A 20,522-nucleotide genomic window follows, 5' to 3' on the forward strand; every position below is an offset into this window, starting at 1 on the left:
TCCCACCAATTATGAAAAGAGAGATAAAAGGGTAAAATTGTGAAAAAATAATTAATGCTACATGGGGATAATAAAACGACAGATAAAAGTATTTAAGAGTAAATTTCTTAAACGTCAATTATAAAAAAAGTGAGGGAGTATATATATATATATTTATACAGCAGGCGAAACGCTCAAATCTCAGTTTTCATTTTCTTTATTACAAATAATAAATAGTACTAACTGTTTTCAGCTCCCAACCTCCCATTCCTCAGTCCTCAGTCCACACACACACACACACTGTGACACTCACACTCTCTCTCTCTCCGCATTCCAGCCTCTTTATGAATCGAATTGAATGACCGCCTCTCTACTCCTAGAGTCCCATGTATAACAGAGTAGACATCCTTCTTCTACTCTATATTAGTAGTACTAGTATTATTCTATCCCAAGATCTTCTGCTACCGCTTGGCTTTTTTGCCACAATCCCCTGAATATACTACTTCCCTTGATTCCCCACAAACCGAATTTCTTATTTTATATTCTCTTCTCTATTCAATATTCATCATAAAATAAGCAGGGGACTCCTTGCTCATATTTATTTCCAGCTCAGGTCAACAAATGCCCTGCCAGGCCTAAACTTCTTCTGGGCATTCACCGCTTCCCACTTTTGCTTTGGACACAGCAGGTCCGCTGCCTGGGATTCCCCTCCGGACAAGTCTTCGATATTCATTCTTCATCCCAAGGATACAAAACAGCAAAAAGAGAAAGAATGAGGCTCCTGCCCCTGGGTTTTAGCAGGGCTCCTGTTCCTCCTCCTCCTCTAATGCTTATGGTTACGATTTCTTCTTCTTCTTCTTTCTTGCATTTCTCTCTACTTTCTTCTTCATCAATGTTCTATCAACTCCCCAATCAACTCGCCACATTGCAAAGGCTATAATTCCTTTGCTTTTGCTTGCATTCGTTGTATCCATCCTTCGGGGTGGCCTGCCTTGTCCTCCTCCTACTTATTCTTCTTCTCTCCTTTCCAGCTTTTTACCCACTTATCGCAAGTTGCAATCTTTTTATTTTCTCTTCTCTGAATACAAAGTAAGGTTTTATTAATATTTTTTTTTTTTGGGCGAAGAATACAAACTAAGGTTCGGTGCTTGATGTTGTAATAATAGGAGTCTATTAAGCAATGGTTTCCCCTGGCTCCTTTGTTTTTTTTTTTTTTTTTTTTTTTGTGAGGGCGAGGGGGTGATGGGGTTGGCAAATTTTTGTCGTAATAGAAATTTGACTGCTAGCGTAGAATTTTAGTAGGAAACGTAGCCTTGGTGGTCTCTGTATCTTTGGTGTTGGTATCCATTTTGTTGGTTGTTGGTAGTTGTGCCGTAATATTTGTAAATAAAAGAGTTACTTTTTTTCCAGGTAGTGTGGTTTATGGTACTGCTACTATTTATTGCGGATGCACAGAGGTCTGACCAAACCTTTCCTTTGACTCCCAATGGCACATTGGGGTAAGTTATTTATGGCTTTGCCTTTATTGCTAGTAGTAAACCTGCTGGTGCTCTGTACTAGATTAAAAATATGCTCATTTTCATTTCTGTCTAAAACACGAAATCGAGTGTAATGAGTCAAGAAGAGGCTCTTTATAGAAGGTTATTCTTTATTCTTGAACTTCGTCCATGCAAGCCCTAGGCCCTATAAAGCACAAATTATAGATATTATCTCCACCATTGACAAGGCTATGCATTCATGGGTGTCAATGGCACTATTTGCTGGAATCTACTTGAAATTCTTTTTCACTGGAGCTGAATATAAAGTGTAACAGAATTCGCTTGTCTTGTCTTGTCTTACTTCGCGGCTAAGAAGGCTATACGAATGCAGCACTTCTACTACGACCTTTATCTGGACCTAAATTAATTTACCAGTATTTTTGTGGTGACTAGGCAAACACATTCTGAAGGATACTGTGCTATGTATGACATCTGTGGAGCACGTAGTGATGGCAAAGTACTTAACTGTCCTTTTGGTTCCCCATCTGTCAAGGTACATACCTGAGCAATATCATGGATAATTCAGTTACCCGCTATTATGAAACTGCACTTTGTTATAGTTTTGACTCTCATGCCTTAAACTTTGGTTCGCTGTTCTATTTGTCATAAATCCTCTTATCACCACTTTCCATCTGCATTGTCGTCTGATTTTTCTATTTTATCAGCTCTGCGACTGCATTGTTCTTGTTTCTGCTTAAGTACTCAGTTCTTGTGCAATGTTTCTGAAGTGTATGTGTCTTTTGAAGTTGACAAATGTGTTCCTCCTTATTCTTTACAGCCAGATGATCTACTTTCATCAAAGATTCAGAGTTTGTGTCCAACCATTACTGGAAATGTCTGTTGTACGGAGGCTCAATTTGAGACTTTAAGAACGCAAGTCCAGCAAGTAAGATGATTCTTACCTGTTTTTGCTAGGTTTTACATTTTTGGCAGATCATGTTGCAGGAGAGTTAGTTAATTTCATTTAGACTGATACATTACTCTGATTGCCTAAGTTGTTAGGGAATGAGCAGGAGTGGTTATCTTCTGCTCCTAGTTTTGATCCTTATTTCTAGGGCAAGCAAATTCACTAAGATTGTTAAATGCAGATCAGATTCTGGGGCAATGTGATTTTGTGCTTGACAGCTTAGCTTAGACGCCCTTCGCTCTGTGGAGATTCAGCAGCATGCTTTTTAAATTTGAACGTCTTAAAATTTCTTTGGCCATAGCTGCTGTCAGTATTGGAAATGCCATGTTAGTTGGAAGTGTTATTGTTGCATTTTTGCTGAAAATGAAGTGATATTCACCATTAGCATATCTGAGATGGTCGTTGTATTTGGACTCCAATCAAACTTGGACCGAGTAAATTCCTTCGCTCCAAATTTGATGAAGCATGGGCTAATTCTAGAGTGCTTGCATTTGATCAAAGCAGCTTCTTCCTAAAGCCCATCAGAAAATAGCTAAATTTCTTTTTAATAAGAAAAGGACTAAAAGAGAGAATTAGTTTTGGATTTGTGATCTGCAACAGCTCTAAGTTAGTGCTTCCAAACAATACCGTGTGCTGTGGTATTTGTCCCCTTCCTCAGCTTTTGGTCTTTTCAGAACTTTTCTTCTGTCTCCACATACCTCAGTGCTACTGTTCGGTACATAGTGTAGACTTTTTCCTCCCCTTGTATTTTCACCATGCATTGCCTTTTGGTCATGGGATAATTTGGTATTTTATGGCTTTTGCCAACTATTGTAACAGTTTTTGACTCAAGTTATATCTAATACCAGCTCAAAGTCATTGCTTTCTTCATCAGTCTATCTTTCTGAAGAAAGAAAATGGATGAATTGTTTCTAATCAACAACTTTGTTGCAGGCAATCCCTTTTCTTGTAGGCTGCCCAGCATGCTTGAGAAATTTTTTGAATTTATTCTGTGAACTTTCGTGCTCTCCAAGTCAAAGTCAGTTTATCAATGTGACTTCTGTGGACAAGGTTAGTCTGGATATTTTTCCAAATGTTGCCTTATTAACTTGTTTCCGACGTAGTTTATTTATTCTTTGCATAATCTTGAGGCTATTAGTTTGGCAAGATATATTTGTGGATCCTCAACATCCACCAGTATGCCACTGTTTGAGCAGCTAAGACTTGATGAGCTTCTTAATAAAAATAAATGAATCTACAAGTCAATATATCCAGTGTTTATCCTCGCTTTAATTTCCCGTTGGGTGAATTGGCTGCCAGATGCGACTTATTGGTAGGTTTTAGTATTATGACACAAACTCACTTGTAAAACTAATAACGCCATCTTTTGGTTGGCAAATACTGATTGTTTTTATCAGTTCAAGCTGCTAACTTTGCCTTAGCACCTCTCGTGACAATTATGCAAATCTCATCTTTTTCATTGTGTTTCAGATAGGAAAAAATTCGACAGTTGGTGGGATTGACTTCTTTATTACTGACAGTTTTGGGGAGGGAATGTTTGAATCCTGCAAGGATGTAAAGTTCGGTACCATGAATAGTCGAGCCATAGAGTTCATTGGTGCTGGTGCTAAAAATTTTAGAGGTGAACCTCCTTTCCTTTGCTTTAGAGGACATTTAGATCAGATGCATGCGTGGATGCATCTGTGTGTTTATGTTTCTTTTCATAGTTGAGCACTTTCTCTGGAATCTACAGTTTTCTATCAGATCTTTTCTGGTGGTTCAAATTTTGAAGACAATTCTCGGTTGCTGGTAGCTTTAGATAGTTGGATAGCGTTCTTATTTTATTCATTACTTTTTGAATATTTACCGATTACTAATTCTTAGCAGATTGGTATGCATTTATTGGCCGGCGAGCACCACTTGGGGTTCCAGGATCACCATATGCAATCAACTTTCGCTCTGCTGCTCCTGATTCATCTGGAATGAAACCCATGAATGTCTCCACATATTCATGCAGTGACACTTCACTAGGCTGTTCTTGCGGTGATTGTCCTGCATCTCCTGTCTGCTCTGCCTCTGCTTCTCCTGCTTCTCATGCAAAACGTTCCTGTTCAGTGAGAATTGGGTCCATCAAGGTGATATATTTATGTGACTGTTTGTGCAAATTCTCGTAGAATAGTCAGGTTGAGAACTGTTATGTTTCTTGCTGTGGGAAGTTGATGCTGAGAGATCATGTGCAATGCAGGCAAAGTGCATTGAAGTTGCTGTAGCAATACTGTACATAGTACTCGTTTCAGTGTTTCTTGGATGGGGGTTTTGGCACAGGAAAAAAGAAAGAGCCCCTGTGTCCAGAACTAAACCATTGGTTAGTGTTACCAATATTGGTGTTGTTCGTCATGTCAACAATCAGAAAGATGAGAATATTCCCATGCAGGTGTTTACCTACTTTGAGCTATATATACTTTGTTCACTTATTTTGTTCAAGGATACTATACCTTCTTAACATTCTGATATTTAGATTTTAACCACGTAATTGATGATGAAAAAAATTGTATATGCCATGTTAATTGATGATAATTGTTGCTAGATAGATCTGAACAGTTTTCAAATCCCAATTATTTCTCTGCAGTTTCACTTTATAACAAGAACTTTCAGAAAATCTTTGTTTGCTATTTGTTTCCAATTGCATTTGTCCACATGAATATCTTTAGAAAGAAAAAATTCATGGTGGAGAACATGTTTGCTGCAACTTCACTCCCTACAGTGGATAATTTATGGTCATTTTAGATACTTTGATGTTTATTTCTTCATGATTTCATGTTCCTATTTCCTAATACGTTTCTAGATTTATGCTAGGTGATTTTATCTCCTCCATTGGCTTTGCACCTTTTGGGATTCTAAAAGATTACTCTAACAAGTATGATTGACCACATACACCTTTGGTTCTCCAGATGCTTGAGGATGTCCCTCAAATTACAAACGGTGTGCAACTGTCAATTGTGCAAGGATTCTTAGCAAAATTTTACAGGTGATTTCTAGTCATAGTATTAGTTTTGATCAAGACTTTGCTAGTATGGTGTTCCAGAGATTGACGCATTAATGTGGTTGGTTGCAATTTTGTATTTCAGGAAATATGGAACATGGGTTGCTAGAAATCCAATTCTTGTCTTGTGTTCTTCGTTAGCTATTGTTTTTGTACTTTGCTTAGGCTTGATTCGTTTTCAAGTAGAGACAAGGCCAGAGAAGGTACAGTGCTAGTAAAGCTTTTTATACTTACTGGGTTCCTTTCTCACTGTTTGGTCAAAATTCTTCTGAATTCTCAGTTTCTAAGATCCTTGTGGTTGTAGCAAATTTTATTGGAGACATTTTTTGGGATGAAAAAAGATTTCTGTGATTTTGGTGCCCATTAGGCTCCTGTAAACATTTTGTTCTGACTTTTGTCTTGGGATGAAATGAAGATTTTCCAATGTTTCTGGTGTTGGGTTCACTAGTTGTCTGGAGCATTACATATAACTGTGTGCGAGATTGTCAGAAATGGCTTATTATTTGATTTAACGGATTAGGAGTTATTGAATATTGGACTATTTGGTTTACCAATGCTTACACAACAAGTGAACTTTCTTCCACTGCTTCAAAGCAAATCATTGTTCAATGTCAATAAAGTGTTTTTTTTTTCTTTTAAAATAAAAAGGTGCATCTTGTGGAAATTTAATGACCTGCTCTTTCAGCTGTGGGTAGGACCCGGGAGTAGAGCTGCTCAGGAGAAAGAGTTCTTTGACAACCACCTAGCCCCCTTTTATAGAATTGAGCAGGTTCTATATCGTTTGCTCTTTTTTTTTTTTTTTTTTTTAATTATCAATCTGTAGTTTTGTCAACTTAGTACTTTTTGTAGTTGTTTCTCCTTTTTTAATGAATTCTGGATGTGAAAGTTGCTTAAAACTTTCTGTAACAAGTCCACATTTCCTCAAAATTTTAGCCTGACTCAAAACAATAAATGCCTTATTCATTTTGCAGCTCATAATTGCAACCATTCCTGACACAGCACATGGAAAGCGACCAAGTATAGTTACAGAAGACAATATAAAGTTGCTTTTTGATATCCAAAAGAAGGTAGATGATTGTAGTTGTTGCCGTTTGTACATTATATCTTCAGTTAATTTAAGTAAGACCTCTAGAGCATTTTTTGAAGCTTGGGCTTTTAATACTTTGACCATGATGCAACTTGGTCAGGTTTATATGCCCCAAGAAACTAAATTTGCTTCATTTGATAGGTAGATGCAATTCAAGCTAATTATTCTGGTTCCATGGTTTCTTTGACGGACATTTGCATGAAGCCACTTGGCCAAGATTGTGCAACACAAAGCGTTCTCCAGGTACCATAATCTCACAAACAGTAACAGTCTTTGCCGGTGGACCTTTGTATGGGTGTTAACAAGGGGCATAAACGACTATGTTTTTCAATTGTCTATAAGATGTGATCAGGGGGAATTATGGTTTTTATCTACAGAATGATAGCATAATTGTCTTAACAGAAAAGCAATCATCATCTTAAGATATGAATGATATGTGGTGGAAAATGAAGCAATACCTTATGGAAGATCAGCATATTACTAGAAACATATCACAATTGATCTAAGATCTGTCTTAAAGCATTATTTGTGTGAATTCTATCATGTAAACTGCATAGATAAGTTTGACTGCTTTAGGTAACACGATTAGCTTGGGTTTAAATATTGTAGATGATGAAGTGAAGAACAAATAGTGGTTTTCTCATTTTAATTTTGGGTAAAAATGGTTGCTCCCACTGGTGGATATCCGTTTTTGGTTCTGAATAGGGAAAAGCTTCAAGAAAGAGTTTGTGAAATGCTGGACTTCCATGATCATATACTTTTTTCTTTTTTGGTGGAGCGATGACACTCAATTAAATACTGGATGTGTAAGGGTGATATGATTCACTTCGTTGCATATAATTTTTGAATTTTGTAGTTAGGACATATAAGCAAACTGAATGAATTTATTTTGTAGATTTTCACAAACAGTCACTTTTGTTTGGGAAAAATGTCATCTATTGCAATTGTTAAAAATTTTGTTTTGTACTTTGCACTAGGTGACTTTTAGTTTCTTTGTCTAATCTGAAGACCACATATGAATATCATGATTTTAACTCAGCAGTTTCATTTGTCTTTCTGCTGATGTTTGGCATGATATCAAATCTATGTTGTTTTATTCAGTTTCCGTATGTCGTTAAAGCTAATATGTTCCCAGGTCTTCCAACTTACACGGCTCTTGTTTTGTAGTATTTCAAAATGAAGCCCGAGAACTATGATAACTTTGGGGGCATTGGACATGTTGAGTACTGTTTTCAGGTACATTCTTGCTTATCCACCTTAATAATGTAATAACCACAAAAAACCTTTCATAAGTTGTCTTCCTTTTTCTTCTGGGGGACGGGGATGGCCATTTAAAGAACTTGCTTGGTATTTAATTGTATCAAATGTTCCATAACACAATTTTGACAGGTTTTGTGTACATGAAACATTGTTTCTTGATGGTAGACCATTTGAAGATAGCTTAAATGGGTTAACTATTAAGTCCTTGGAGCTGACATTTTTATCTGGGGTTTCAAGGATGAAAAATGAGTTTGATCCTACCAAGAAATTTTTATCTTGTATTTATTTCAGAGTACCCAGATTCCACTATTTTGAACAGAAAGCTGAAATATACAACATTCCTGCAGGAGCAAAATTCCTTCCCCCCCCCCCCCCCCCAACAACCCAAAAAAAAAAAATTCATGTACTTTTCGTTATTTGGCAAATAACTACGACTAACACCCACTTTGGGTTATCGTTTAGCAATATACCTCAGCTGACACATGTATGAGTGCATTTAAAGCTCCACTTGATCCAAGTACTGCGCTTGGCGGTTTCTCTGGAAACAATTATTCTGAGGTAGTTTTTCTCCTCTGATCAAATTTGCAAAAATGGTCAAGCACATAGCAACAGCATAGCTTGTTTCTGACACAGGCTTCTGCTTTCGTTGTGACGTATCCTGTAAACAACGTGGTTGACAAAGAGGGCAATGAGACAAAGAAGGCTGTGGCCTGGGAAAAAGCCTTTGTTCAATTAGCGAAGGTTTCATCTCTTATCTTTGTTGCTTTGTAAATTTGCTGAAAGCACTAATTTTGTTGAAACATTGGGGATACTTTAACTTCTGTGCTTTTCACTTTATTTTCTTACTTAAAGTAACTATTTTTGGATTTGGTGGTTGACAAATTTATCAACTGAACAATGTTGAAATCCTTGAATTTGGAGTTTAGCATATTAAAAGCTTAACCATCTGCTTCAATAGGTGAAAGAGTGATATCAATCTAAGGATAATTATCACGAATATGTTGATTTGTGGCTAAGGAAAAAGGAAGAGCAAGAGTTGCATCACGTGAACAGTAGTTGATAGATATCATGATTAAGGAATTAGTGAAATGTTTAGCTCCAGAAATTGGAAATATTCTTGCAACCCAAATGGTCTGGATAATCTTGATTCAGACTTTAAGAAGATATAAGATGGAGAGTTGGATACCCACTAACTGACAAATTGCTGAATAGGCTGAGAATTTGCAAGGATTTGACTTGTTAGGCATCATTTGAAAATAGATCACCCATAGATAGTAGTCATAGTTGTTTGGTAATCCAGAACTATTTCAAGTACTTATTTTTAACTCATTTAGTTTGCTCGCTCTCCCTCTCTCTCTCTCTTACACACACACACACACACACACTGCATATATGTATAGTGATATGAGACTGTGAGGTGAACCTGAACTTCGAACTGCTTACAATTGTGCAGGAAGAACTCTTGCCTATGGTGCAATCCAAGAATTTGACCCTTGCCTTTTCATCAGAGAGCTCTATTGAGGAAGAACTGAAAAGAGAAAGCACTGCAGATGTCATTACTATCTTGGTAACCTGGTCAATTGTCCCTAGGCCCTTCTTGCTTCACTAGTAAATTGTTTGAGATAATGTTTGCATGTACTTTCATAAAATGAGATGGATTTTTCATTTTTTCATCTCTTCCCTCTCTGCTTATGGTTTGAATTATCATTTTTTTTTTCCAGATAAGCTATCTTGTGATGTTTGCCTACATATCATTAACACTAGGGGATACACCTCGATTCACTTCGTACTATATTTCATCCAAGGTATAGAAGTACGGATAGAGTTCAATTGTTTTTCTTTGTTTGGCTAAGTTTGCTACTTTACCTTCCATTTTTTAAACAGCGTTCAGACTAGTCTTTCTTTTCCTAGTGTTTTTTCTGATGCCTGATTGTGACATTTCATATTTTCCTTGAAAACTGTTGGTATCACATTTGTGCTCTATAAGCTTGCAGGGATTATAGTAAATTGGAAATATTTAAAGCTTTCTGTCATGACAAGTGTGTTTTCAGTCAGGCTTATGGAATAATTGAAGTCTTTTAGAAATTTAGTCAGTATGTTTACCTCCCTTCGGAGAAGTGTGAACTTTCTTCTAATCTCCTTTCTGCAAGTAAAAACAAGATCTTGTTGAGCATTCTTTTGCATAATTTAGACTAGGTGGACTGTATTTCATAGATGCATACCTTGGTCATTCAGACAGTACTGAATATACTCCATCAACGTACTTTTTCCCCCCAATTGGATTTTGGTGCAAAGGCATTTCTCACTACATCTTCCTTGTTTCTTGGTCACTTCACGTTTTCTTATTTACAACTCTTTTCCTCTCCAAAGAGCTTGCTTGGATATGGAGATGGTGGAAAGTCATTGTGATTTTTACAATTGATTCATCTCTATTGGTTGGGTGGTTGGTTGTTCTTTTAGGTGTTGCTTGGTCTTTCAGGAGTTATCCTCGTTTTCCTATCGGTTCTTGGATCTGTTGGCTTTTTCAGTGCTGTTGGAGTAAAGTCAACACTCATTATCATGGAAGTCATTCCCTTCCTTGTTCTAGCAGTAAGTCAGATTCATGTTTCTCCTCACTGTTCTTATTAATCTCATATCATGGAGAGTTGTGGTTTTGTACTTGCAAAAGTTACTAAATGAGAAAGCTTTCAAATAAGTTTGCATCAATTGAGGCCTTTATGTTGAACCTGCTGTTTCAATCTTGCAAAAGTATACTTTGTACATGCTTTTGAAGTAGAGCGAAGGCATTTTCTCTGCAGACCGTAAATTAACATCTATTACTCCAATGCGATTGTTTTACAAACGGCGCATATTAACTGATTTCATGTGGTAACTCTTGAAAATGGATTGACTTTGATAGACTGGATATGTAGGCCTAAACATAGTTTTAATACTTCATCTTTACATCATTCTATTGTAGTAAATTTCTGTAGCTTTGAGACTCACCGATGGCCTCCCTCTTCTATCAGGTTGGGGTTGACAACATGTGCATACTTGTGCATGCAGTGAAAAGGCAACCACTGGAATTGCCGTTGGAAGGACGCATTAGCAATGCACTTGTAGAAGTTGGACCATCTATTACACTAGCTAGTCTATCTGAAGTCTTGGCTTTTGCAGTTGGAAGTTTTATTCCCATGCCAGCTTGTCGTGTTTTTTCAATGTTTGCGGGTTAGATTTCTTTCTTGCTCTAAATATTTTTTTTCCCTGACAGCTCCATTGAGGAAAGGATACATTTGCAGTGATAAACACTATCATCTATTAGTTATTATTTTTGTAGGCTATTTTTTCAACTCATCCATGCACTTTTCTTGCAGCATTGGCTGTTCTTTTGGACTTCCTTCTACAAGTTACTGCATTTGTTGCCTTGATTGTCTTTGATTTTCTGAGAGCTGAGGATTACAGAATTGATTGTTTCCCTTGTATTAAAATCTCCAATTCAAATGCTGAGCCTGACAGTGGTATGCATGAGGATTTCTGCTTAGCTTTGAAATTTTTTTCCAGTTTGGCTAAATATTATTTCTATTTTGTTTTTGAAGTTGGATGATGACGTTCGGTTAGTTTTCAGGTGTACATGAGAGAAAACCAGGATTACTGGCACGATATATGAAGGTAGGGCATGTTCCCCCAAACTAGGGGTTTTAATCCTTCACCAGTAGGATTAAATAATATCCTCTAACTTACTAGCAAGAAATAGTAAATAAAGATGGAAAACTTTGTCCTTTCAATAATCAAATTCTACTCTTGCCTGCTTGAAGCAATTGGGAAGATAAATGTTGCATTAGCTTCTTGTTTTATGATCTCTTGTAAGCTACTTTCTGGTGTATTTTACAATGGCTAATTATTTGTCCCTGATCCCTCGTGTGACATATACTTTATTTACGTCTTCTCTTTTCAAGGACATTCATGCTCCCATCCTCAACCTCTGGGGAGTAAAAGTGGCTGTAATTGCTGCCTTTTTTGCTTTTATGTTGGCAAGCATTGTAAGTTGTGCTTCCTTTAGTTTCTGCAATTTATTTGGTTTCTCAAGTTTAACGTCTACGAACTTTTCCTTACCATAGAGTGATGATTTTACTTTTTCATTTCATCCTCAAAAGGCCCTGTGTACAAGGATAGAGCCTGGTTTGGAACAACAAATCGTCCTTCCTCGAGACTCTTATCTTCAGGTGTGATGATGTTCTTGTCTTGATGAACATGGTTCACTCATGACACTGTTTGACATGCATCTCTTATTGCAGGGTTATTTTAACAATGTCTCAGAGTATCTAAGAATTGGACCACCATTATATTTTGTTGTCAAAAACTATAATTACAGGTAATCTAATTTTGTGCATCAACCTATATCTGATTTGAACTGAGACTACGAATTTGATTGTTTTCAATTGAACCCTTTTCTCTTCTTTTTGTGATCAAGAGGGAATGCGGAGAAAGAGGTCAGATTTAGCTTATAGGCAATTGAACGAGTTTAGTCTAACATGGTAACTTAAGGTTTAAAGAGTCCTAAATGGCAAAGCATTTGGAAACCTTATATTAATTCTAGTTGCAGGTAGGTTTCCTTTTGGAATACCTCGGAATTTTCAGGGCATTTTATGTTGATTATCCCATGCCATCTCCCCAGAAAGAATAGGAATGCCTTTATAGTAACAAACACATTGAAAGAATACAATACGCTATTAAGTACTAAATTTTATGAACAAGCAAGCGATTGGCTATTACTTATTGAATACTGCTGTATATTCATGTTGAAAGGATCAAGTGCCATTCATAATCCATAACTTGGTCCTGACTCAAGTATCAAATATCGTAACATGTTGATGTTTTGTAAATCCTCAGTTCAGAATCAAGACAAACTAATCAGTTGTGCTCTATCAGTCAATGTGATTCAGAATCACTTTTAAATGAGGTATATTTCTGCCTTAGCTTGGATTGTATAATTTCAAATAGATTTGGTTTTGAGCTTCAAAGGTTAGGTACGAGGCATATGTTTCCATTTCAGCCTGCATTACCTTGTGGTTTGAGGTTGTAAAAGATATATTAGAAACTTTTGGGCAGCCACCATCTTCCTGTATTAATCAAATCATTTTTTTTTTTTGCCAACCAATATTTGATTTGAACTGAGACTTTGAATTTATTGATTCAATTGAATCCTTTCATCCACTTTTCTTGATCAAGAGTTGACTGTGGAAAACAAAAGTTGATTTTAGCTTGTAGGCAACTTGCACTATTAAGCTGAAAAGTGACCTGAGACTCTACAATGCCAGCAAAACTCTGTAAATTTGCAGAGTTTCTTTTTCATTTCCTTGTACATGATAGGATATGTACTCCATACCTTCAACTACCGACTTTTGTATAAAACTAATTGCACAATATTTTCCACATTAGTGATATTTTTACATCACGTTTAGCTTTTTGTACAATCCTATATGTATGTTCTACTATACATGCTGATTATTTTACCTAAGAAAATGTTCAAAGGGTGTTTGAATATCATTACCCCTTTCCACCCCTAATTTGCTTCACTATTTTTCTTAGTTCTAATGTGCCATGATGACCTGAAACTAATCTTTTTCCAGCTTGAACCCTATATTTTTCCCCTGTTATGTGATTTAACATTCAAAAGTCTTCAAATTGCCGTCTTCTGCAGATTGCCAGAGCATCTTTAGTACCAGAGACAAGTTACATTGCAAAACCTGCTGCTTCCTGGCTTGATGACTTTCTTGTATGGTTATCTCCAGAAGCTTTTGGCTGCTGCAGGAAATTCACGAATGAAAGTTATTGCCCTCCGGATGACCAGGTCTAACTATTTTGTGCTAGTGTACATTATGAAATGGGTTTCTTGCCATTTCATCCAATGCATCATTTACCTGTAAATGATATTCTTCCTTTCTGAATTTATAGTCCGACTTTCACGTTAAGATGCCTCGAAAATCCCCCAACTAATATTCTGAACACATATTTCTTTTCTAAAGATGAGAGGATGGTGGTGCATGTTGGTCCTTTTTTTTTCCGCTTTTCCTTGTTCCCTTTTTAATTTGAGTTTCAGATTTTGCAAGTGGAGAACTGGTTTATGAAGTGATGGGTTGGAGCTAATACCACCTTAGACCCTACTGCTAATTTAGGTGTGGCGGCAAGCTGGTGTCAAAGTAAATCATTATACAACATTGTATAGAATTAGCCTCTGCCTGAAACTAATTGATGTTTATATAGGAAATTGAAAGAGCCTTTCTATTATTATTGAAAGGGCGTCTCTTGACCATAGTGGAGTAAATGTTATCCCCCAACTTTATTTACTCAAATTGATTAGCTTGGTCTCTCGGGCTTGTAGGTAATTGAGTTGCTCTGGTAAGTTTTGCATAAATTATAGTGAGCTTCTCAAAATGGCAGATTTGTGGTCTTTGGCACTAGCACTTCGTGAAGAATCCAGCTGAACGCATTGAATACCTCATGGGGGGGCACATGCCCCAAACCCCCATTCCAACAGATATGAAGGATTTTCAAATTAATTCTGTGCAGCTAGATATTATAAATCTCTATGCACAAATGAAGATGCTTAAAATTTGTACTAAGGTTTTTCCTTTTTTTCTCCTTTTCTTTTCTGCAAATAAAATGGTGCATTCAGTTTGTCTTCCACACAGCCCCATTTGCAATAACCATTGAAAATTCACCAGCGGTGGATAGAAATTTCATATTTATTTCAGTTTTGGGGTTCATTTGGAGGAAGGTTACAATATGTGGCAAAAAACCTGTGATGCAATATATGTTCATTCATTGGATACCTTTCACTGCAATTTTTAATAATCGTTCATTAGTTATGTCTGGTGCGTTTTCCAATTACTTGGTGAATGAATATGGATGTTTCCTTGCAGCCTCCTTGTACCTCGAATGGAGTATGCAAGGATTGTACAACGGTAAGATGCTTTCCTAATACAGCTGCATGGATCTAGATTTAATTGGACAATTGTATGAATTAGTAGATTTGGAATTTATTTCTCTTTAGACTACTCCACATTTTTTAGCTAAGCATGTATGATACTCCAGTAAATCATTTTATAGCTAACTGCTGTTGGCTGAGGTTTGCAAGATCTGTTGACTAATATTTGAAGTTTTTCAGTGTTTTCGCCACTCAGATTTACAGAATTCTCGTCCATCCACAACACAATTCAGGGAGAAACTCCCTTGGTTCCTTAATGCACTACCTTCTGCTGATTGTGCAAAGGGAGGGCATGGGGCTTACACAAGCAGCATAGAGCTTAAAGGTTGATAATTGTAATCCTATTTAACTGGAAAAACATGAATCTTTTGTCCAGAAGTAATTATAAGACCTCTGCCTGTGTAGAATTCTATCTTAGTGATGTCATAAATTGTTGCTTTTAGAAGCATGGTTTTGAGTGAGCCAGTTTGTCATCAGGATATGAGGATGGAGTCATTCGAGCATCTGCATTTCGTACATATCACACTCCCCTGAACAAACAAGTATGCCATATTTACAATTATGTTTGCCTTCTGGTTATTTGGTCTGTTACAAGTTTCCCACCACTGATAATACTTGTCCTTTCAGACTGACTATGTCAATTCAATGAGAGCTGCACGTGATTTTAGCTCAAGGGTTTCCGATTCCTTAAAGGTATCTTCCCTGAAGAAACATACCCTTAACTACGAATTACGATGATATCGGTTCAGCTGGATTGAAGCATTAAACTTTAAATTTCCTTTTCTGTTTGGCATTAGCAGCATTCTAAAGCATATGATATACTATCTTCTAAGCTCAGATTTTAATTGATTACCTCTCGTTATCTTCACTATTCTGTTCTAGATATTGTACTATTATCTTCTGTGCACAGATAGGTATGGTGCTCTTTTTTTTTTTTTCAGTAGGTACAGTGCATTTAACCCAGACTAAGTCAGATGACATGCAAAATACTAGGTATAATTTGACATACCAAAAAGCTTATTCTGTTTGTCCTTTACATATTTACTCTTTGCATCCATTAGCAATATGAAAATCAACTAGACCTTCTATATAGTGGATATTGCAGCAACAACAATATATGGTGTCTTTGCTTCTCAAAGAATCTAAAATCTAGTGTGGTACATACATAAAGCAGGTCCTTTTCATTTTCTTCACCAAAAGGAAATATGCACATGCACACCTTTATGCCCAAACGTGCTCGCAGAATGTTCTGGGAGGCTGCAACTTTCTGGACTTCTAATGCGTTATCAACATTGTGCACATTTTGGTCTTGCAGATTGAGATCTTCCCTTATGCTGTATTTTACATGTTCTTTGAACAATATCTTAATATTTGGAGGACAGCAATAATCAACCTCGTGATAGCAATTGGTATGTGATGTAACTATTTTCTTCTGTTAAAGTGAAGTATATATGCCTGCATTGACTTGACTTTAAGTTTGATTGAGTGTGTCTGATAGTCAAGAATGGGGAAAAAATTGAAAATGAAAATCTAATATCTTTCAAGTTCTCAATCTTTGCTATTTGCTGTATTTTTCTGCTATGATGCTAATGGCCTTTTAACCCGACATGGCCCCTCTCAGTTAATACATATATTTTCTCATTATACTTTCTCTTCATTGAAAGAGTTCGCTGTTTATTTCCTGATATGAAACGTTAATTGCAATACTGCCCAAAAGGGTGCACATATATTGTCCTCGTGAAAAATGCATGTGATGAGATGGGCCTTCAGTTAAGGGGACAAGTTGGATCAATCATCATTTTGAGTTGTGATGCCTAAGCAATGAACACGACTTGGGATCAATCATATGAAACTTTCTTAGTAAATTTTTTTAAAATAGAACTTTTGGTGATGTATATGGTTTTTGTTCTTCCCTCCCCTCCCAATTTGTTGAGGCTTTAATCATCAGATGTGATTTTTCTAACAGGTGCAGTTTTCATTGTCTGCCTGGTAATCACTTGTAGGTAAGCGGCTTTGGCCCTTTCTTTTTGTATTACTCTTCACCCTCCTTGATACAATTGAATGTGTTCATACCAAGAAGTTTTATCATTTTATCTCTTGTTCATTCCATGTATAGTTTGTGGACTTCAGCAATCATTTTACTTGTGCTGGCAATGATCGTGGTGGACCTTATGGTACATTTGTATCTTGAACACACAAATTGTGGAACTTTTTTCTTGAAGCCATTTAACTTCAGTTCTATACACCAATATTCTGCAGGGTGTTATGGCAATCTTGAATATCCAACTGAATGCAGTCTCTGTTGTCAACCTTGTGATGTCAGTTGGTATTGCTGTTGAGTTTTGTGTGCATATAACACATGCTTTCTTGGTCAGTTTTCCGATTCCACTTTTCCACTCTGCGCTAACTTACTTTCCATTATTAACTTCTTATCCTTTTTATACTTTTCTTTCCTTGTCCTTAAGGGATGGGATTCATTCTTGTTTTTGTTTTATTTGCTGAGGAGGCCTTGGTCTAGTGGCTAGGGTCGAGACCCCCGGAATTAGAGGTTCTGGGTTCAACTCTCCCTTCTCTTCCCTGCTTCTTAAGCCCCGCCCATCCCCTGCTAAAAAAAAAAAAGAAAATTAAAAACAGTGAGTTATTGAAGTCAGGCATGATTGGTAAAACGAGGAGAAACAAACGCATGTCATTTTTGGCCATCACAATGCAAGTACGTGAGAGTGTTTAACTAAAATTTAAAGATACCCAAAGGAAGATTATCTTGTTTGCTTTTTCATTTTACCTATTGCTATACTCTCCCACAAATTTTTGTCAGCATATAGATATGCCTGCCATTAAATACAGTAGTTACCTAGGCAGTCTTGAACCTTTGAAGTTAATAAAAGTTGCAAGTATTGGATATTTTACTTGTTCTGAAACTACTTATACATGACTAAAGTAATAGGGTATAGAATTTTTAATTTGTCTAAAATTGGGTTTAGCTGTTCAATGATTTAGTTTGCCCTTGCTCATTTGCATGAGGCCTTTGTCTCTTATATTGTCATTTCTGTTTGGATTCATTTAATTAATGCAATGACCAACCTTGGTTACCTTTTTTGTTGGATTTATTTGCAGGTAAGTAGTGGAGACAGAAACCAACGGATGAAGGATGCTTTGACAACAATGGGAGCTTCTGTTTTCAGGTTTATTTTGCCTGCTTTCTGATTTTTGAGATTTGCTTTCCTTTTATGCTGCATGTTCTAGACCTAGTAAGTAATGTATGATCTGTTGTCGCAAGAATATTATTATATACATTTTAAATTTGATATTATCGTCTTTTTTGTGCACAAATAATCAGAAAAAGATTCTTGTTCTGTTATTGGGCAAAAGCAGGGTGATTGCATTGGAATTGAGGTAGAGGCATATGATATTCACAATATCACTTGGTCAGGATGTAAAACTGCCAATTATCTTCTTTGGAAGCATCTTTTACTATTGACTGGTGAAAGTCCAACTTCATCGGTCATGTAATCAATGGTTGCTTCTTTCCCTTGTCATCTGTAAAATATTTTTGGCAGTTGGAAGGCAGGATAATATTTTGTCATACTCAAATCAACCAGTTCTGTGTATCATTGTGTTTCATTTGTGTTGGCAAGATAAGGTGGATTTGTCCTTAGGTTATTTCAGCTTATTACGAGGCTCCTCTGGCTATATGGGTCAAGAAATTATTCGACTTACTGTACTAGTTTTTAATGCTCTTACATAATTTGGCTCAGTTGTTCAAAGTGGCTGTTCTACTTTAACAATATTTAGCTTGGACTCTAAAGGTTGTTACTAGAAGAAAACATAATTGTTTTTCTTGTGTGGTAATATATTCTAAAGCAAAATTTCTACAAATTTCTTATAGGGTTATTGTGCTGTACATGATACTTTTGACTCGGAGAACTGATATTCTTGAACTTAGGCTATAAAACAATCAATTGTGTACTTTATTATTTTATAATGCTTGAATAACTGACTTGGTGCGAGACTATTATAGATTGATGCACTCTTTCCTCTCCAATTAGAGCCTCACCGGTATCATCTTGTTCCCAGTCTGGCCCAATTGATAAAATGCGACTTTTGTTCTTTGTTTTCAGTGGAATCACTCTTACAAAACTTGTCGGTGTGCTGGTCCTTTGCTTCTCAAGGACGGAAGTTTTTGTGGTTAGTAAATTGCACGATAACATTTGTGCGTATAATGGACCATTCTGTCTTTATTATTTTTAACATTGTCCTGAACTTTTCAGGTTTACTACTTCAAAATGTATCTGGCCTTGGTACTTCTAGGTTTTTTGCATGGACTAGTATTTTTACCTGTAAGATCCTTGCTCTCTCCTGTATATATTGGTTTTTATGAGAATTTGGGATTGGCCTGCATGCCTGATCTTAGTGATTCTGTTTCCTCGGGGTAGAATTATACTTTATACTGTTCATTGACTAGAGTAACAAAAGTAATTTGGTCTTTTACTGCCACATAATGCATAGAATAAGGTGGCCCCTTAAAATATGTGATCTAATGGATCTCATGGCACAAGAAGTTGCATCTTTTGCTGGAGCTGCACTTTGGCATGGTAACTACTGTCACAAACTGTCGTCTGTCTTGCAGGTACTCTTGAGCTTGTTTGGTCCACCATCAAGATGTGTGCTAATAGAGAAGCAAGAGGATCGGCCATCTACTTCATCACAAATCTAACATAATCTGCTGCCCCCCCTCTCTTTAACCATTGTTTTTGGTGGTCTCTCTTGGGGGAAGAGAAGTTTTGTTTAATTGCCATAGTTGTACTTAATCAGCTGTAAAACATTGCAACACACAAGGTAGATTTAGAGGCTAGAAATACAGCGTTCTTCTGACAAAGGGAGGATGAGAAAAGATATAAATATGCCAGGAGCTTACCAGAACAAGCATGTACTGCACAAGAAACTTACTCAGCAAGAGAATGGATTGATATTTCTAGAAAAATTTTGTATCCAGTGGGCATGGCTACTCATCGAAGTTGTCTTTCCAAGCTAAAATGTTCGAGTTGAGTTAATACTTAATACCACTCCCTTTTTTGAGATCTCCATGCCGACCTCCTTCTGCCTTGGTTGCTCTATATGCAACTGTTTAGTTTGGAAGCTTTAAACGAGTATTGCAGGCCTGAGCTTAGGAAGCATTTTGTAACTTCAAAAATGAAGTGCAGGTGTTCTATTCTCTTCTTCTTGGATGTAGAGAAATATTCTAAACCAGCATCATGAAATTGATGGCATAAGATGGACGTACGCTTGTGTTTCTCGTCACTTCTAGTTGAATTTCCACCGGCGTCGTTGCGGTATGAGGAAAGTAAACACTGGAAGAAAAAGCAGATAACTCATATTTAGTAGTGTGGAGCAAGAACTACGAAATAAGCTTCTAAATAAGAGGATCCGAGGCGCAAGTCAATATGACGGGCACTGAATGAAGACCTCTCTCGCTGCTAAGCCGGTGGCAGTGATGACTCTGTCATCTTTGATGCAACCCGGGACAAGATTATGTACCTAACAGCTATTATACTTTCAACCACGGTTCACCGTAAAATCATAAGCAGCTTGTGGCCGTATCTGATTTTGTATGTATAGAAGCCGTGAGTCTGTTAGTTCGGATGGCTTTTATGCACAATACCACACTCCTGGACAAATAACGACTCAGAACACAAATCTCTTTGGAATGTTATTTTTGTTGTGTTGATTGGGCTTTGCGGTGCAGCGAGAGAACCCCTTCGTCT

General features: G+C 36.8%; 1 protein-coding gene across 3 annotated transcripts; it reads left to right on the forward strand.

The window, feature by feature from the left end:
• The first annotated feature begins 252 nt into the window (after positions 1–252).
• On the forward strand, positions 253–19,842 carry LOC113712627 (uncharacterized). Of its 3 annotated transcripts, XM_072067344.1 has the most exons (39): positions 253–814; positions 1,390–1,478; positions 1,911–2,010; positions 2,296–2,403; positions 3,358–3,474; positions 3,895–4,045; positions 4,291–4,538; positions 4,649–4,837; positions 5,355–5,431; positions 5,532–5,649; positions 6,132–6,215; positions 6,418–6,513; positions 6,675–6,776; positions 7,701–7,769; positions 8,256–8,351; positions 8,427–8,534; positions 9,247–9,360; positions 9,515–9,598; positions 10,254–10,382; positions 10,802–11,000; positions 11,147–11,290; positions 11,398–11,441; positions 11,729–11,812; positions 11,927–11,995; positions 12,068–12,144; positions 12,663–12,732; positions 13,474–13,623; positions 14,696–14,737; positions 14,941–15,085; positions 15,238–15,302; positions 15,388–15,453; positions 16,076–16,169; positions 16,727–16,763; positions 16,877–16,934; positions 17,020–17,130; positions 17,875–17,942; positions 18,879–18,945; positions 19,029–19,097; positions 19,388–19,842. In XM_072067344.1, exons 1-39 carry the CDS (start codon positions 752–754, stop codon positions 19,472–19,474), a joined length of 3,888 nt encoding a protein of 1,295 aa, XP_071923445.1. In that variant the 5' UTR covers positions 253–751; the 3' UTR covers positions 19,475–19,842. The 3 variants fall into 3 exon arrangements, 2 of the variants coding, with proteins under 2 accessions (XP_071923445.1, XP_071923446.1); XM_072067345.1 differs by lacking the exons at positions 18,879–18,945; positions 19,029–19,097; positions 19,388–19,842 and adding an exon at positions 18,133–18,294 and having other exon boundaries at positions 602–814; XR_011821895.1 differs by lacking the exons at positions 16,076–16,169; positions 16,727–16,763; positions 16,877–16,934; ... (3 more) ...; positions 19,029–19,097; positions 19,388–19,842 and having other exon boundaries at positions 602–814; positions 15,204–15,302; positions 15,388–15,425.
• The last annotated feature ends 680 nt before the right edge of the window (positions 19,843–20,522 follow it).

This window comes from Coffea arabica, chromosome 10e (genome assembly GCF_036785885.1).
Source record: "Coffea arabica cultivar ET-39 chromosome 10e, Coffea Arabica ET-39 HiFi, whole genome shotgun sequence".
In the NCBI taxonomy this organism is placed as follows: Eukaryota; Viridiplantae; Streptophyta; class Magnoliopsida; order Gentianales; family Rubiaceae; genus Coffea; species Coffea arabica.